This window comes from Haliotis rufescens, unplaced genomic scaffold, assembly GCF_023055435.1.
Source record: "Haliotis rufescens isolate VD_foot unplaced genomic scaffold, xgHalRufe1.0.p SCAF_5, whole genome shotgun sequence".
Taxonomy (NCBI): domain Eukaryota; kingdom Metazoa; phylum Mollusca; class Gastropoda; order Lepetellida; family Haliotidae; genus Haliotis; species Haliotis rufescens.
Window position 1 is genome coordinate 39,189,523 of NW_025964223.1, and position 19,327 is coordinate 39,208,849.

Genomic DNA, 19,327 nt, shown 5'->3' on the forward strand with positions numbered 1-19,327 from the left:
GAATAATAATATGCATCACAACTTCAAAATGGAAGCTGTATGGCCATTGCAAACTTGTACTGAAAGCGCAGAAAAAAATTTAAGCAGGAAACATATATGCTATTTCCCGCTGTAAGACTGGAGCGTGATCATGTCAGTGTGTTGTTGTGCAGGTGCCCCTGTCGTGGTGGTGGGGATCTCCCTAGGGGCCACCCAGCTCAAGGGCTACGGCAGTGAACAGTTGTGAGTATGCACATTCTCTCATCCAAATATTTATTTCATCAAACACCAATAATGTAACCTGTGGTCGAGGCCATTGGCTATAAACTACCACAGCTAGAATGCCTTCTGTTTGAGGGAGACACTGTAGCCCAGTCATCTAAGGAGCTCCTGCTGTGGAGTTGTTCCCCTTTGCTATGTCAGTACCTGCTGATTGTTGGGTTTAATCCCATATTTGCTCCAGTTAGTCACCCATCTTCCCAAGGCAAGGGAGTTAATTGACTATAAAAGTCCAGTTTCCACCCTTGCATAACTAGGCTGGAATTCTGGACTATGCAACTAGTCCAATCTAGACATCCGGTTCACAAGCAGCATGGATTTCAACGTTCAGATTTCAGTCGACTGCTTGATTTGCAAAGCATGTGTTCCGCCAACTGGGCATCAACAGATATTTTGCAAATCTTTTCATGTTTTAATCAAGGTGCTTGAGTGATTTGATGCATTTCGGGTGGTAACACCTGTTTTATTACAATATAGATCTTGATTATCGATCTGGTTGTCTTGACAGGATGCCGCCATTTTGTTTGCAACATATGCAAGTAATACAAGAGATGGAATCTAATTGGTCAATTGGAGGGATATAGAAGGGTCATAACTCATAATAGCCACTGGAGGCGCTACAATTGAGGCTGGAAACTGGACTACTATAGTCAGTTAACACCTTGCCTCGGGAAAATGTTAGGATCATGAAGCATTTTACCCTTGCTTACAGATTTCACCATCATAATATCTAACACCTGTATCACTTGGTCTTTCCTCCACCATCAAGATGATGCTATGATATAACTGACATTCTGTTCAAGACAGCATTGTTACCTCAGTCACCGTGGATGATTGTTAGGATTGATTAGTCAAGTTCGTCATAATGTTGTGCTTCCTGCAATAACGTTGATGTTTTTTTCTGATAAACAAATAGTTATATTTGACACCACAGATCCAAATGAATTAACAACAAGACTTAAAGCTTGTCTTTGTGTAAAATGCTTTATTCATGTTTAAATACATTAGCTTCAGATTGATTTGGTATTTATTTGTCAAGTGATTGAGATAATAGAGACCAACATTCTTCAGAAAAGGAGAATCATGTTTTCAGGCACCAATAACTTATTCCCCTGGCACTGAAGCACTGACTGTATGCTACAAAGTGTAACATTATCTTTGCCTTGTAATAGAAATCCTACTACAAATTGTATACCTTATATATGTGATTCCAAGAAAACCATTACAGTCAAATTTTCTCACTCATTTGTGGTGATTGTTTTCATTGATATGCTTTTAAGAATTTTGAGATATGTTGCCATAATCCTAATTCCTCTTGCAGCTGTTGGCTGTCTCTGGAGAGTGGTCTGTTGTGGGCTTTTGTAGCTCCAGCGCTGGCTGTTATCTTGGTGAGTGCTGACATTATAAGATGTAGAAGTATCATGAGTGGTACATGTGTTTTTATGAGTCCATCATAAGGGTTTATACCACTCGTGATATTGCTACAACAAATTTTTTTACCCACATGTTTAAATATGACATTGAAAAAGAATAAACATAAATTCAACATTGACAGAAAACAGCTGTTTGAGCTGAGGTTAACTTGTGCTGCGTCTTGTGACTTTCATTTACTCGGAAAATGCATGCAGCTTTTTGCTTCAAAGTGGTGTATAAGGAATTTATTCTACCTCTCTGAAATCCATATGCAACCTGTCTTGTTCATGGCGGGGTATAAGGGATTTATTCTCCTGTTGAGAAATTTATTTCCCTCCAAGGCAGGATACATAATATTTTATCAAGATAATATAGACCAATCACATCTCATCATTCTGACCAGAGACTATAAAGTAGAAATCTGTTTTATGGTCTCTCATCTGACATGGAGGTCTGACAAAAACAGTTATTGTGATGTAACTCATTTCATCTGTTGTCATTCATTGAAATATAGATAATCCATCATCTGTAAAGTAAGATAATGATATATTTTCCTATTGATTCTTCACTTCGTTAATTCCATATCTCATTATCTTCCTATACAGAATTAAACATTAGTCAAAACTTCAACTTCACAAACAAATACACTTTGGAAATTTTATCAGCTGTTGTAAATGTCATTAGAATTTAATTATTTGAGAAATATATTTTCAGGCCAACCTCATTATTGTGTTCATCGTCCTGAAGACAATGTTCAGCACAACCGCCATGATGACCAAGTCAGCCATGGAAAAGGGGAGGTAAGTCATGCATTAGAACACATGGCCCTCAGGCCACCAGTGCCTGAAGATTGTTCCAACTCCAATTAATTTATTAGGATACAAAAGGCCTATCAAGTCATAACAAATACAAACATTTGATGATTTCAGTATTATTTTCATAGTTTTGAGTAACATTTTGTCAAATAGTGATAGAATCCAAATTGTCTTAAACTCTTTGAACTTGGTTCTTAGGTCTGGTACCCAGGGGAGGGAAGGATTGCATCAATCATGATTGATAGTTATTAATTGTTAGATATACTATAAAATAGTTTTTTACCTTACATAATTATTGCCTCAAATCCCTGACTGATCTGTGTTGCAAGCACAGAAACAGGTTTTGGGAAAAAGGGTGCAGGTTAACATACAAGTGCTGGAAGAATCCAAATGATTCTCGAAGCAGTCTGAGTTTTGTTGTGTTCAGAAATATATCAATGAATGAGCTAATTGTAGTGTTGAAATACATTAAACTTTTTAAGTATACCCCTTTACCTATTAAAGCCTAAAACATTCTGACACCTGCACCCTTGGCTGGATCTTGGCATGGGTTGTTGAACCCAGCTATTGTGGCTAAGGTCGCACACCATCAGTCATTGGTCTGCTTACACAGCACTGCATCACTGTTACAGAGCTGGCTTGAAGGCCTTGTGTGTCCTGCTGCCGCTGATGGGGGTCACCTGGGTGTTTGGTGTGTTCTCCGTGAACGAGGATCTCAGGGTCTTCCAGTACCTGTTTGCTGTGTTTAACTCCTTACAGGTGAGTCGGTTCTCCTCAGTTTGGTGACTGTTGATGGCCGTTGATGACCGTTGATGAAAGTCAGGACCTTCAGGAACATGGTCATGCATAGAGATTTCAGGGCAGAGTAGGTCCCCAATACCCCATGCTTGTCATAAGACAGGAACAATGATTTGGTGGTCACCCGCGTTGACTTGCCTTTGCATGTGTTTGTGATGAGTGCCTCCGGCAGGACTATATGGTCACCTTTTTGCGAACACCCAGTATCATCACTTTTTGATAGTGATTTATAAACACATGCTCATGATATAGTGGGAATTGTACACTCACCTCGGCTTTCGGCAGATATTTATTATGAATATGGAAAGTGTTTTATAGCTTTGATTTATTGGTTGATTCACTGTGCCTCGATGACATGTATCGTTGCTCATCATAATAGTGAGTGAGTATGGGTTAACGCTGCTTTTAGCAATATTCCAGCAATATCACGGCAGGGGACACCAGAAATGGGTTTCACACATTGTACCCATGTCGGGAATTGAACCCGGGTCTTCGGCATGACAAGCAAATGCTTTGACCACTAGGCTACCCGACCACCCCCCCACCCCCCAACCCCTCATCATAATATAATCTAACCATGTGCTTGGCTGATCCAGATTTCATTGTTTATGTCATTGTGAATACTGCAGAATGTGCATAAAACAACATTCACTCGCTGAAGCTAGTTTTGTTAGCAAGACTCCATGGAAGCACTTTCTTTATCCAGATATAAATAACTCAGTTGTTTATGTGCAAGATTGCTGTGACAGACATGTTGGATTTTATTTCAGGGCTTCTTCATTTTCATATTCCACTGTCTGGTATCCCGACAAGTAAGTGCTCTCCTGGATATGTATTTACTGAATAAAGAAAAAAAGAAGATTTATAATTTTATTATATATGTTGCATTTTGTATATACATTTTCCAGTTTCTATACAATTTAATAAATATATATGAGTAAATAATTATGATTCACTTCATGATACGTTTAAATTGTTTTTCATAAATTATTTTGATAGTTAATTGCACAGTGACAATTGTGTATTGTTTAATTGCATTGCGTATTGTTTAATTGCATTTGGATGATGACTATTCATCCAGGTACAAGATGGTATGAAGAACAGGAGGCGACGTTATCGTGCCAAGAGTTTCAAGACGACCGGAACCGAGTCCTCATCTCAAATGCCGGCATCGGTAAGATAATCATCACATGCTGTAAAACGATTGGTTTTCCAAATGTTGCTGATTATTCCTGTGAGCAGGTGTGCAGATTATATTTATTTCTGAGAGTGAAAAGTATACCATCATTATTTCTCTAAAGTTGCTGAGACAGTTATGGAGAGCCTGTATGTTTAACCTTTAGAATCGGGACTTTGTAGACTAGACCTGTAACAACCAGATACATAAGAGGGTCCTGATGGGTTTTAATGCTTAACGTAAAACACCCTTCAAACACTATCGTAAACGTAAAATTCATCTTTTTTTTATCGTAAATGCTTATCGTAAAATACCAAAAAATAACTGCTTAACGTAAATAAATAATTTACTGCTTATCGTAAAATGATTAAAATGGTAAAAAACAGTCTGTCTTCAAGACCCAAATGCTTCGCCACAGAAAGCAGGCTGCGCAACTGATGCAGGGGACCAGTCTAGAATGTTTAGCGATTTGAGATTTTACCAGGTATTAAAAATATGAATTGTCAGGATGAAACGAAAACAGAATTAAAAGTCCCATGTCTCTCCATGGCCGATTTAGGAATTTTTCGCGACGATTTTATTGAAAAAGAAGAAAAATTACTGCTTAAAGAAAAAGTACCCTAAATTTTACTGTTTACTGCTTATGGGACCCACCCATCAGGACCCTCACATAAGACCATCTCCGTGGTCTAGTGATAGAGCATCTGCCCGGAGTGCAGAAGGTTGGGGGTTTGATCCCCGGTCGCGTCATACTAAAAGACGTTAAAAGATGGTACTTGTTTTTACCCTGGCCGGCACTCAGCATAAAGGGGCTAAAACAAGGACTGATTGGCTCAGAGTCAGTATACTGTGTCTGAATGGAGTATTCATGTTAAACTGTGGCATGGTATCTTAATGGGCTAACACTATAAGATCAGCATTTGTCCAGACTAGTACAAGCATGCACGCACGCACACACGCACGCACACGAACGCACGAGTCTAATGTTGTTCACTTGATGTGTCAGTCATCAGAATGTACATCTCTGTCAATGCTCCGTGTTCTTCCAGAAACTGGTGAGTACCAGCAGTGAGGAGGAGCGGCCCATCAACGACCTGGACAAGAAAGGTATAGTAACTCCCACCAACAGACTACACCTTCCATGAGCCTCCACCATTGTCCTGTACACACATTGCCTTTTAACCAGTGGTTATCATTAGGCTAATGCCAAAACATCATTCTACACCAAACTGACAACAATTGTTTCAGATGCTTCTCAACAAAGGATAAAGCTTCATGCAGTCATTGTGAATGCACAAGTCCAGCTTATCAAGTGTTGTTTCTTATAATTCTTTACAAACAATGAACAGAGCTTATAATGTTGCATAGTGTCATCAATCAGCCGGGCATGTGTGTGACAAGTTTGTGCTTCTTCCAGTTGGGTCCCCATTCATCGAAGCTGACCGCCAAGTGCAGCAGATTGCCAAGAAGCTGTATGCCAACCATGACAACCTGATGGACAACAACAACCCACAGAAGCCATCCAACAAGGTCAACGTGCCAGTGGACCCCGCGGACATCAAGCAGATGAACGGGGACAACACCCTAGACAGCTTCCTGTTCACCAACATAGACAACCACAAACCCGTGAGTCCAGTGCACAGCATAGAGGACAATGATGCTTTGGCAATTAGATCCAGGGTATGTCAGTATATTTGTATCTGGTGGATCTTCAGGCTTCTATCAATGCTTTTGTGTGGTTTGACCTGGAATACATGATTGGCTGTCTTTGGCTTTGCTTGTGTTGCCCTTTGGACTGAGTGTCACCTTTCGGTTGGCTTGTGTAATGATTTGGCTTACCTCAGCATTGGGTGATTGCATTTGTCTTTGAAAATTCTTGCTTCAGCTTAGTTACCTCTTGTCTTTCCTGTCCTTTATGTGTGCTAATAGTTTGCTTGTCCCTGCTGTGTGCTAGTGGTCTGGTGATGTGCAATCTTCTTTTTCTTGGCTAATGGTCAGATCATCCTTGGTAAAACTTAGATTTGTCTTGTCTTTTGCTGATAGTCTTTTTGATAGCACAGGTTTCTTTTCTAATGGTGTGGTAGTCCTTGGTTTGGGTTGTCCACTGTCATCTTGCTGTTTGTGTGGAAGTCTGTGGTCACCTATGGTGTAGGCTGTTAGTCTGGTTGTCTTTGACTTTGGTTGTCACCTGGCCTTGTATGACTGAGAGCCAAGTAGTCATTGACTTTGGATGATTTATCTTTCTCATATTGTTTTATGTGTTGCCACATGCATTGAATACGGAGAAGTAAACTTTGGATTATCCAGATTACACATTGCATACACTTTGCAGGTTATCAAAGGTGGCTGGATGAAAGAGGACATACAAACTCCAGGGAAGGCACCATTGAAGAAGAGTGTTGTCAGTGTTAAAGGGACTCTTCCCACCTTGGTATGTTTGTGTCATGTGTCAGACTTTCCTGCTCTGGTGTGTTCCAGTAATGACAATTCTTCTTGTTATGATGTGCACCTTTCTGGATGACATTTGGGGATGCCTCGTGGCTTGATGTGGGTACATCTATTTCAGTCTCTTGGTTTCTCTTCTTCCCTGTCTGAGTCTATGATACCATGTACTGTATCTTGGGACCATCTCATCTTCTTCTTCTGGATGACATTTGGGGGTGCCTCATTGCTTGATGTGGGTACATTTCTCAACGTCTCTTGCTATCTCTTCTTCCCTGTCTGATTCTATGATACCATGTACTGCATCTTGGGACCATCTCATCTTCTTCTGGATGACATTTGGGGATGCCTCATGGCTTGATGTGGGTACATCTATTTCAGTCTCTTGGTTTCTCTTCTTCCCTGTCTGAGTCTATGATACCATGTACTGTATCTTGGGACAATCTCATCTTCTTCTGGATGACATTTGGGGATGCCTCATGGCTTGACGTGGGTACATCTATTTCAGTCTCTTGGTTTCTCTTCTTCCCTGTCTGATTCTATGATACCATGTACTGTATCTTGGGACCATCTCATCTTCTTCTGGATGACATTTGGGGATGCCTCATGGCTTGATGTGGGTACATTTCTCAACGTCTCTTGCTATCTCTTCTTCCCTGTCTGATTCTATGATACCATGTACTGCATCTTGGGACCATCTCATCTTCTTCTGGATGACATTTGGGGATCCCTCATGGCTTGATGTGCGTACATTTCTCAACGTCTCTTGCTATCTCTTCTTCCCTGTCTGATTCTATGATACCACGTACTGTATCTTGGGACCATCTCATCTTCTTCTTCTGGATGACATTTGGGGATGCCTCATGGCTTGATGTGGGTACATTTCTCAACGTCTCTTGCTATCTCTTCTTCCCTGTCTGATTCTATGATACCATGTACTGTATCTTGGTACTATCTTATCTTCATCTTGACTTTTGGTGAATTTGGGGTCATATCCTCAATGCTTTCATAGTGTTGTCATCATAAGAGTCATCTTGTTGCCACATGGAACTTTTCAGATTGTCAAAGGACCTTTAAGGAGGGTAACCAACAATCCACAGTGCCCAGCTGTGGAACATGATGATAACTCAATAAGAACCCCTCCACCCAGGGTATGTCAGTGTGCTTGGGACTTTACTAGCTATTTGGATGTGGGTTTGTCATTGTACGATTAATGTTTGTTGGTTTAATATGGTTTCATTTATTTGTCATATTTTCAGCTTGTGTCACTGTTCAGTTATCTTGATTGGCATGTATGTATATCCTGTAGAAGATGGTTTGCTTGCTAATTTATTTTCTGCTGGAGAAGACTTTCTAGAAGGTATCTCTCTTGGAGAAGCTTATCAAGACTGTATCTATTTTGGAGAAAACCATCTAGATTGTGTCTCTGTTGGAAAAGACCTTCTAGGTCATGTTTTTGATTATCTTAAAAGATATGTGTATGCTTGTGTGGGAATTATGAGAGTTTTTACTTTTAGCATACTGATCATGGTTTTTGTCTTAATGGAGAACTCCTTTAAGCTGTATCAGTGTTGGAAAATACTTACAAGGTGGTATGTCTGTTGGAGAACTCCTTGTAACTGCATCTGTGTTGGAGAATACTTACAAGGTGGTTTGTCTGTGGGAGAACTCCTTGTAACTGCATCTGTGTTGGAGAATACTTACTAGGTGGTTTGTCTGTGGGAGAACTCCTTGTAACTGCATCTGTGTTGGAGAATACTTACTAGGTGGTTTGTCTGTGGGAGAACTCCTTGTAGCTGCATCTGTGTTGGAGAATACTTACAAGGTGGTTTGTCTGTGTGAGAACTCCTTTTACCTGCATCTGTGTTGGAGAATACTTACAAGGTGGTTTGTCTGTGTGAGAACTCCTTGTAACTGCTTCTGTGTTGGAGAATACTTACAAGGTGGTTTGTCTGTGTGAGAACTCCTTGTAACTGCATCTGTGTTGGAGAATACTTACTAGGTGGTATGTCTGTGGGAGAACTCCTTGTAACTGCATCTGTGTTGGAGAATACTTACAAGGTGGTTTGTCTGTGGGAGAACTCCTTGTAACTGCATCTGTGTTGGAGAATACTTACAAGGTGGTTTGTCTGTGTGAGAACTCCTTGTAGCTGCATCTGTGTTGGAGAATACTTACTAGGTGGTATGTCTGTGTGAGAACTCCTTGTAGCTGTATCAGTGTTGGAGAATACTTACTAGGTGGTTTGTCTGTGGGAGAACTCCTTGTAACTGCATCTGTGTTGGAGAATACTTACAAGGTGGTTTGTCTGTGGGAGAACTCCTTGTAGCTGCATCTGTGTTGGAGAATACTTACAAGGTGGTTTGTCTGTGGGAGAACTCCTTGTAGCTGTATCTGTGTTGGAGAATACTTACAAGGTGGTATGTCTGTGGGAGAACTCCTTGTAACTGCATCTGTGTTGGAGAATACTTACAAGGTGGTTTGTCTGTGGGAGAACTCCTTGTAGCTGTATCAGTGTTGGAGAATACTTACAAGGTGGTTTGTCTGTGGGAGAACTCCTTGTAGCTGTATCTGTGTTGGAGAATACTTACAAGGTGGTTTGTCTGTGGGAGAACTCCTTGTAGCTGCATCTGTGTTGGAGAATACTTACAAGGTGGTTTGTCTGTGGGAGAACTCCTTGTAACTGCATCTGTGTTGGAGAATACTTACAAGGTGGTTTGTCTGTGTGAGAACTCCTTGTGACTGCATCTGTGTTGGAGAATACTTACTAGGTGGTTTGTCTGTGTGAGAACTCCTTGTAGCTGTATCTGTGTTGGAGAATACTTACTAGGTGGTTTGTCTGTGGGAGAACTCCTTGTAGCTGTATCTGTGTTGGAGAATACTTACTAGGTGGTATGTCTGTGTGAGAACTCCTTGTAGCTGTATCAGTGTTGGAGAATACTTACTAGGTGGTTTGTCTGTGTGAGAACTCCTTGTAGCTGTATCTGTGTTGGAGAATACTTACAAGGTGGTTTGTCTGTGGGAGAACTCCTTGTAGCTGTATCAGTGTTGGAGAATACTTACTAGGTGGTTTGTCTGTGTGAGAACTCCTTGTAGCTGTATCAGTGTTGGAGAATACTTACAAGGTGGTTTGTCTGTGGGAGAACTCCTTGTAGCTGTATCTGTGTTGGAGAATACTTACAAGGTGGTTTGTCTGTGGGAGAACTCCTTGTAGCTGCATCTGTGTTGGAGAATACTTACAAGGTGGTTTGTCTGTGGGAGAACTCCTTGTAACTGCATCTGTGTTGGAGAATACTTACAAGGTGGTTTGTCTGTGTGAGAACTCCTTGTAACTGCATCTGTGTTGGAGAATACTTACTAGGTGGTTTGTCTGTGTGAGAACTCCTTGTAGCTGTATCTGTGTTGGAGAATACTTACTAGGTGGTTTGTCTGTGTGAGAACTCCTTGTAGCTGTATCTGTGTTGGAGAATACTTACTAGGTGGTATGTCTGTGTGAGAACTCCTTGTAGCTGTATCAGTGTTGGAGAATACTTACTAGGTGGTTTGTCTGTGTGAGAACTCCTTGTAGCTGTATCTGTGTTGGAGAATACTTACAAGGTGGTTTGTCTGTGGGAGAACTCCTTGTAGCTGCATCTGTGTTGGAGAATACTTACAAGGTGGTTTGTCTGTGGGAGAACTCCTTGTAACTGCATCTGTGTTGGAGAATACTTACAAGGTGGTTTGTCTGTGGGAGAACTCCTTGTGACTGCATCTGTGTTGGAGAATACTTACTAGGTGGTTTGTCTGTGTGAGAACTCCTTGTAGCTGTATCTGTGTTGGAGAATACTTACTAGGTGGTTTGTCTGTGGGAGAACTCCTTGTAGCTGTATCTGTGTTGGAGAATACTTACTAGGTGGTATGTCTGTGTGAGAACTCCTTGTAGCTGTATCAGTGTTGGAGAATACTTACTAGGTGGTTTGTCTGTGTGAGAACTCCTTGTAGCTGTATCTGTGTTGGAGAATACTTACAAGGTGGTTTGTCTGTGGGAGAACTCCTTGTAGCTGTATCAGTGTTGGAGAATACTTACTAGGTGGTTTGTCTGTGTGAGAACTCCTTGTAGCTGTATCAGTGTTGGAGAATACTTACAAGGTGGTTTGTCTGTGGGAGAACTCCTTGTAGCTGTATCTGTGTTGGAGAATACTTACAAGGTGGTTTGTCTGTGGGAGAACTCCTTGTAGCTGCATCTGTGTTGGAGAATACTTACAAGGTGGTTTGTCTGTGGGAGAACTCCTTGTAACTGCATCTGTGTTGGAGAATACTTACAAGGTGGTTTGTCTGTGTGAGAACTCCTTGTAACTGCATCTGTGTTGGAGAATACTTACTAGGTGGTTTGTCTGTGTGAGAACTCCTTGTAGCTGTATCTGTGTTGGAGAATACTTACTAGGTGGTTTGTCTGTGTGAGAACTCCTTGTAGCTGTATCTGTGTTGGAGAATACTTACTAGGTGGTATGTCTGTGTGAGAACTCCTTGTAGCTGTATCAGTGTTGGAGAATACTTACTAGGTGGTTTGTCTGTGTGAGAACTCCTTGTAGCTGTATCTGTGTTGGAGAATACTTACAAGGTGGTTTGTCTGTGGGAGAACTCCTTGTAGCTGCATCTGTGTTGGAGAATACTTACAAGGTGGTTTGTCTGTGGGAGAACTCCTTGTAGCTGTATCTGTGTTGGAGAATACTTACTAGGTGGTTTGTCTGTGTGAGAACTCCTTGTAACTGCATCTGTGTTGGAGAATACTTACTAGGTGGTTTGTCTGTGGGAGAACTCCTTGTAGCTGTATCTGTGTTGGAGAATACTTACTAGGTGGTTTGTCTGTGTGAGAACTCCTTGTAACTGCATCTGTGTTGGAGAATACTTACTAGGTGGTTTGTCTGTGGGAGAACTCCTTGTAGCTGTATCTGTGTTGGAGAATACTTACAAGGTGGTTTGTCTGTGGGAGAACTCCTTGTAACTGCATCTGTGTTGGAGAATACTTACTAGGTGGTTTGTCTGTGGGAGAACTCCTTGTAGCTGTATCTGTGTTGGAGAATACTTACTAGGTGGTTTGTCTGTGGGAGAACTCCTTGTAGCTGTATCTGTGTTGGAGAATACTTACAAGGTGGTATGTCTGTGGGAGAACTCCTTGTAACTGCATCTGTGTTGGAGAATACTTACAAGGTGGTTTGTCTGTGGGAGAACTCCTTGTAGCTGTATCAGTGTTGGAGAATACTTACAAGGTGGTTTGTCTGTGGGAGAACTCCTTGTAGCTGTATCTGTGTTGGAGAATACTTACAAGATGGTTTGTCTGTGGGAGAACTCCTTGTAGCTGTATCAGTGTTGGAGAATACTTACAAGGTGGTTTGTCTGTGGGAGAACTCCTTGTAGCTGTATCTGTGTTGGAGAATACTTACAAGGTGGTATGTCTGTGGGAGAACTCCTTGTAACTGCATCTGTGTTGGAGAATACTTACAAGGTGGTTTGTCTGTGGGAGAACTCCTTGTAGCTGTATCAGTGTTGGAGAATACTTACAAGGTGGTATGTCTGTGGGAGAACTCCTTGTAACTGCATCTGTGTTGGAGAATACTTACAAGGTGGTATGTCTGTGGGAGAACTCCTTGTAGCTGTATCAGTGTTGGAGAATACTTACTAGGTGGTATGTCTGTGGGAGAACTCCTTGTAACTGCATCTGTGTTGGAGAATACTTACTAGGTGGTTTGTCTGTGGGAGAACTCCTTGTAGCTGCATCTGTGTTGGAGAATACTTACTAGGTGGTTTGTCTGTGGGAGAACTCCTTGTAGCTGCATCTGTGTTGGAGAATACTTACAAGGTGGTTTGTCTGTGTGAGAACTCCTTTTACCTGCATCTGTGTTGGAGAATACTTACAAGGTGGTATGTCTGTGGGAGAACTCCTTGTAACTGCATCTGTGTTGGAGAATACTTACAAGGTGGTATGTCTGTGGGAGAACTCCTTGTAGCTGCATCTGTGTTGGAGAATACTTACAAGGTGGTTTGTCTGTGGGAGAACTCCTTGTAGCTGTATCTGTGTTGGAGAATACTTACAAGGTGGTTTGTCTGTGGGAGAACTCCTTGTAACTGCATCTGTGTTGAAGAATACTTACAAGGTGGTATGTCTGTGGGAGAACTCCTTGTAACTGCATCTGTGTTGGAGAATACTTACAAGGTGGTTTGTCTGTGGGAGAACTCCTTGTAACTGCATCTGTGTTGGAGAATACTTACTAGGTGGTTTGTCTGTGGGAGAACTCCTTGTAGCTGTATCTGTGTTGGAGAATACTTACAAGGTGGTATGTCTGTGGGAGAACTCCTTGTAACTGCATCTGTGTTGGAGAATACTTACAAGGTGGTTTGTCTGTGGGAGAACTCCTTGTAACTGCATCTGTGTTGGAGAATACTTACAAGGTGGTTTGTCTGTGGGAGAACTCCTTGTAACTGCATCTGTGTTGGAGAATACTTACAAGGTGGTATGTCTGTAGGAGAACTCCTTGTAGCTGTATCTGTGTTGGAGAATACTTACAAGGTGGTATGTCTGTGGGAGAACTCCTTGTAACTGCATCTGTGTTGGAGAATACTTACTAGGTGGTTTGTCTGTGGGAGAACTCCTTGTAGCTGTATCTGTGTTGGAGAATACTTACTAGGTGGTTTGTCTGTGTGAGAACTCCTTGTAGCTGTATCTGTGTTGGAGAATACTTACAAGGTGGTTTGTCTGTGGGAGAACTCCTTGTAGCTGTATCTGTGTTGGAGAATACTTACTAGGTGGTTTGTCTGTGGGAGAACTCCATGTAACTGCATCTGTGTTGGAGAATACTTACTAGGTGGTTTGTCTGTGGGAGAACTCCTTGTAGCTGTATCTGTGTTGGAGAATACTTACTAGGTGGTTTGTCTGTGTGAGAACTCCTTGTAGCTGTATCTGTGTTGGAGAATACTTACAAGGTGGTTTGTCTGTGGGAGAACTCCTTGTAGCTGTATCTGTGTTGGAGAATACTTACTAGGTGGTTTGTCTGTGGGAGAACTCCTTGTAACTGCATCTGTGTTGGAGAATACTTACTAGGTGGTTTGTCTGTGGGAGAACTCCTTGTAACTGCATCTGTGTTGGAGAATACTTACAAGGTGGTATGTCTGTGGGAGAACTCCTTGTAACTGCATCTGTGTTGGAGAATACTTACAAGGTGGTATGTCTGTGGGAGAACTCCTTGTAGCTGTATCAGTGTTGGAGAATACTTACAAGGTGGTTTGTCTGTTGGAGAAGACCTATGGCACATCTCTGGTGGAGAACATCTATGTCTTATCTTTGATTATATTCAAAGATAAGCATGAGCCTGTGTGGGCATTCTAAAGGTCTTTGCAGGTAGCGTACTGATCAAGGTTGACCTTTCAGATCATCAAAGATGGATGGTTCAAAGATCAAGGCCACATTGTAAGTCAGATTCCATTTAGACAGGAGTCAGAGGCTTCCCCAGGAAGGACTACTCCTGCAAAGGTATGTTATTTGTATGCAACATCTGGTGGTTCTATGGTTTGGATTGATAACCCTTCTACCATGGGGCTTTTCTGAAGGGTATGTCCACTGTGTGGTTCTTTTGTTCGGTCTGTGTGTTGGGTTTTCTACTGAACAGTATGTCTGGATCTATGAAATCTAAAGATGCTCTATTATTTCAACATTCTGAGCCATGTAAAGCCATGACAGATATTTTGTTGTTGCCATAGTTGCTCCACTATGCAGATTTGCACCCCAAAGCTGTCATTATTCTTTTGGTATTTACTAACACAACCATGATTCTTCAACAGACAATCCTTGTGTGTCTTAACTCTTTAAACAAGGGCTTGCCATATTCTTGGTAACTTGCAGAGAGTCACTCTTCTTGGGTGGTCATCATCCTTAGTTGGCAAATAATGCAGTTACCTAATACATAATCCCTTACTCTTACATGTACTGGGGTAGTAGCAACTTAACCATTCGGCCCAGAATCTCCACAAAACTTGTTTGTTTGCACTGACATTGCACTACATAACATTTCAGGCTGTCAAAATTGGCACGGTGAAAAAGGATGTAAAATCTCTTTGCCCGGTACCAATAACAAAGGACAATGACAATCACTCCCCTGACAATGCCCTTCACATGGCCATTATTTGTTATCTTTTGTATATTTCTATTTATTGGGTCAAACCATTTTGGGTGCATTTATACACTATCATCTTGACTGACATCTTCATGGAACTTCCCGTCTGTGGTATGCTGTAATCAGTCTTCTGAATCATTCTGTTACTCACCACTGGCTTATTCCACATCTCTGGATGCCCTTTCCTGACTTATTTCCGACCTGTTGGTGTGAGACAATTGTTGCTGTTGTCCACTGGGAACACTGGCTCCTCCTCCTGCATCACAAGTCAAGCTCTGGATCTGTCAGGCTTCACTTCTTGTCCTATTGTTAAGTATCATGAACCTTTCAGGCTGTCAGTGGTGGCTGGTTTAGACACAGCCTCCAGCCTGTGAGCAAGGAACACATTACTGAAGAAGAGGAGGATGTTGATGAAGAAGATGATGCTTTTATTATGGAATCCACCAGGGTAGGTGAATACTACTTGTGTCTTCTCAACCATTGTATTTCTTCTCTGGTATTTTGATTACCATCCTACACAGTTGATCACAGTGTCTGTGCTGTCAAGGTCATATATTGGATAATTTCAGGTTTTCAGTAGTAGTTGGATGACAGGATCTCTTCTTGAGCACCCTGGTCAGGAGGAAGAACTCCAGGAGAAGTCAGTACCTTCAGTCCCTGGAAGGGTATGTCTCATAGCCTTCTGGTTGGTGCTGGTCATTGTCTCATGTCTCATTGTCAAATGTCACTACAATCCTCTGTGGATCAGATTTCCAGCTCACTTTAACAGTGTCATTTATTGGACTGACTGTTAAGTGATTTTAAAGGATATCACTTTATGTTCAGGACTGTACTGTGTTCAAACTGTTTCCACACTTTGGTGTGCTGTCTTGTCAGAAACATTGCCCTACTAACATATACCGCCCATCTGACAGCTAGCTAGTTCTGTTCCTGACATGTATATCAGAATATCATTTCCAGGTTGTCAATGGTGGTTGGATGAAAGAGGACCACAATTCTGTGAGTGAAAAGCCAGTAATGGAGGACAGTGGTCCTGCCATAGTAAAAACTACACTGGCCAGGGTACGTCAGTATGTCTGTCTATCTGTCTGTGTCCATCCGTCACAAGTTGCTATGACTGGCTACAAGATGCAATAGGTCATCACACAACCCATTGGGCCCAACCATGCCATTTGTGGATATTTCTGGGATTTTCAAACAACCTTAACCATGTTCACGAGAAGGTGGAAATCAGTCACTTGGGAAGGATTAAAAATGAATAAAAACATAACAAGTCTTGAAAGTTTTAAATGTTAATTGACCACAAGTAAAGTCTCCATATAGTCTTCATACAAAACACTGACAACTGACATATTTGAAAGAAAATATTTCGAAAGGCAGGGCGTGTCAGAGCTGTGATGAAAAAGAATTTCAATTCAGCATGACATTAACGTGTACCATTATTTTGTATATAAATTTGGCTTTATGCCTAAATCATATCCTGTTGGCTGTGGACATTTTTCACCATCCTGTATCCTTACAAACAGAAGCAACACTTGTTGCAGGGGCTCAGAGACTCCCAGCATTGGCCCTTTGTACCAAAGAACAGGGTCCAAATTGGGCTCAGTGAGGGAAACCTATGTTTGGTGTCCCCAACCACATGGCTTGAATATTGCTATCATGTGATCATTGTTGCACCCTTGACCTTGATGACTTTACAGGTGTTCAATGGGGGTTGGATGAAAGAGGGCATTAAACTTCCCAGTCAGGGGCCTGTCATAGAGGAGACTGATGTGTTGATAGTTCCTCTAAGGGTATGTTTATTTACTACACTGCCTTTACATGGGAGTCTGAGGTACTTTATAACATAACACATGAGTAATCAGTATCATGGCATAATATCCCTATCAAACTTTGATGAGTATACATCTTGTCCACGTGGTGTATGTATCTCTATCTCTGGACTAACAAGTTATCACGGCTGGGATGTTTCTGTCCAGATGACAACAGGACTTCCATGTGATGGGGCTCAGAGTGATATTGGTCTAAATGGGTTAAACTAACTCACTCACTCAGCATGATGGCTACGTGATCTGCACAATGCCTCTGCTGTCTACTTTTGGTATCACTGCTGTTGATCTTTGTCCTATCAAATCTTGGAGGTATCTATATTTTGGTATCTTGCCAAAAATTCTGGGCCTTTTGATATCCTCTTCTCTCTTTGTTCTTTGGGGGCGGTGGGGTAGACTGGTGGCTAAAGCTTTCACTCGTCATGCTGAAGACCCGTGTTCGATTCCCCACGTGGGTACGATGTGTGAAGCCCATTTCTGCCATCCCCTAGAATGTTGGAATATTGATATGGGTGGCGTAAAACCATACTCACTCACTCCATGTGTTGTCGGTATTGTGTTAAGGCCTATGATATTTCAGTATCATGTGTTGTGCTTGTCTTTTTTATCATTTCTTGGTATTTGACTATACTGTCTTATCCTGGTATGTTATTTCTCATTATAACCCAAATGGGAGAGAGATTGTGGCGAACTAACTTTACGGTAATTTCTCAGTGGGAAGAAATTATATCTTATAGACTGAGCAATGTGATTGGTTGAATGATAATTTGAGTGCTGATGTACGACAAATTATTCTCAAATGTCTGGTTTTGACCTCAATCTAAAATCATGTGATATTTAAATATGCCTGGTCTGCTGCCTTGTCTACCAGAGTCATCAGACACAAGCAGTGTTAAACCGACTAAACAAAAACAAATAACATGAGACACAAGGAACAGCCTAGGTGGCACAGATGTTGGGATGGTAATCATATATATGTCTGTTTTCCTGCTGTGCTAGTGAATGAAGAGATCGCTGTGTTGCATGTCTCTGTTGCATGACTCTGTTGCATGATACAATTTTCAGGCTGTGAGTGGCAAGTCTCTCAAGCAGGATCAGCATCTCACCAGTAAGGATGACATCATAGAGGAAAATGAATCACTCTTCATTGAAACTCATCCTCCAAAGGTATGTGTCTGTGTTGACATTATCAGGATTCTCACAGAGTATCATTGTTTTGTCCACAAGAATGACACGCTTTGATAATTCCTTGAGTTGAAAGGATTTTGTTCACTGTACAATGTCCTTTTATGTCCACCTTCTCCAACCAGTGTTGAGTTTCAGTCCCCTGCTTTGTCTCCCTCCTCAACCAGTGTTGTGCCTCCCTCCTCTGTGATGTCCACCTTCTCACAACCTGTGTTGTGTCCCCCTCCTCTGTGATGTCTACCTTTTCACAACCAGTGTTGTGTCCCCCTCCTCTGTGATGTCTACCTTTTCACAACCAGTGTTGTGTCCCCCTCCTCTGTGATGTCCACCTTCTCACAACCAGTGTTGTGTCCCCCTCCTCTGTGATGTCTACCTTCTGTAACCAGTGTTGAGTTTCAGTCCCCTGCTTTGTCTCCCTCCTCAATCAGTGTTGTGCCTCCCTCCTCTGTAATGTCTACCTTCTCACAATCAGTGTTGTGTCCCCCTCCTCTGTGATGTCTACCTTTTCACAACCAGTGTTGTGTCCCCCTCCTCTGTGATGTCTACCTTCTGTAACCAGTGTTGAGTTTCAGTCCCCTGCTTTGTCTCCCTCCTCAATCAGTGTTGTGCCTCCCTCCTCTGTGATGTCCACCTTCTCACAACCAGTGTTGTGTGCCCCTCCTCTGTGATGTCCACCTTCTCACAACCAGTGTTGTGTCCCCCTCCTCTGTGATGTCTACCTTCTCACAACCAGTGTTGTGCCTCCCTCCTCTGTGATGTCTACCTTCTCACAACCAGTGTTGTGTCCCCCTCCTCTGTGATGTCTACGTTCTCACAACCAGTGTTGTGTCCCCCTTCTCTGTAATGTCTACCTTCTCACAACCAGTGTTGTGCCTCCCTCCTCTGTAATGTCTACCTTCTCACAACCAGTGTTGTGTCCCCCTCCTCTGTGATGTCTACCTTCTCACAACCAGTGTTGTGTCCCCCTCCTCTGTGATGTCTACCTTCTCACAGCCAGTGTTGTGTTTCAGTCCCCCACAGCAATGCCACCATCCCCAATCAAGAAGAACGCCTGGGGCGAGCAGTCGTCACCGCTACACTTCTCCGACTACAAACTTGGAGGAGAGGTAACAAAATGGCGTTCATGATAAGATATGACATAAAGATTTATACCAACGTCTACATGCTGTGGGTATGCTGACAGTAGCTTGGTGTAAACAGTATCTGACAGTAGCTTGGTGTAAACAGTATGCTGACAGTAGCTCGATGTAAACAGTATCTGACAG

General features: G+C 42.0%; 1 protein-coding gene across 6 annotated transcripts in view; it reads left to right on the top strand.

Moving 5' to 3' along the window:
- Positions 1-19,327, top strand: part of LOC124123760 — a 126,108-nt gene that overhangs the window by 96,467 nt on the left and 10,314 nt on the right. For 2 of the 6 annotated variants that reach the window (XM_048383962.1, XM_048383963.1), the window contains 10 exons: positions 153-222; positions 1,580-1,646; positions 2,386-2,471; positions 3,119-3,245; positions 4,055-4,096; positions 4,366-4,458; positions 5,511-5,568; positions 5,879-6,141; positions 17,943-18,044; positions 19,073-19,168. In XM_048383962.1, the coding sequence (XP_048239919.1) occupies positions 153-222; positions 1,580-1,646; positions 2,386-2,471; positions 3,119-3,245; positions 4,055-4,096; positions 4,366-4,458; positions 5,511-5,568; positions 5,879-6,141; positions 17,943-18,044; positions 19,073-19,168 (1,004 nt within the window). The remainder of the gene's footprint in view (positions 1-152; positions 223-1,579; positions 1,647-2,385; positions 2,472-3,118; positions 3,246-4,054; positions 4,097-4,365; positions 4,459-5,510; positions 5,569-5,878; positions 6,142-17,942; positions 18,045-19,072; positions 19,169-19,327) is intronic. The other 4 variants (XM_048383964.1, XM_048383965.1, XM_046486929.2 and 1 more) reach the window with 4 other exon arrangements.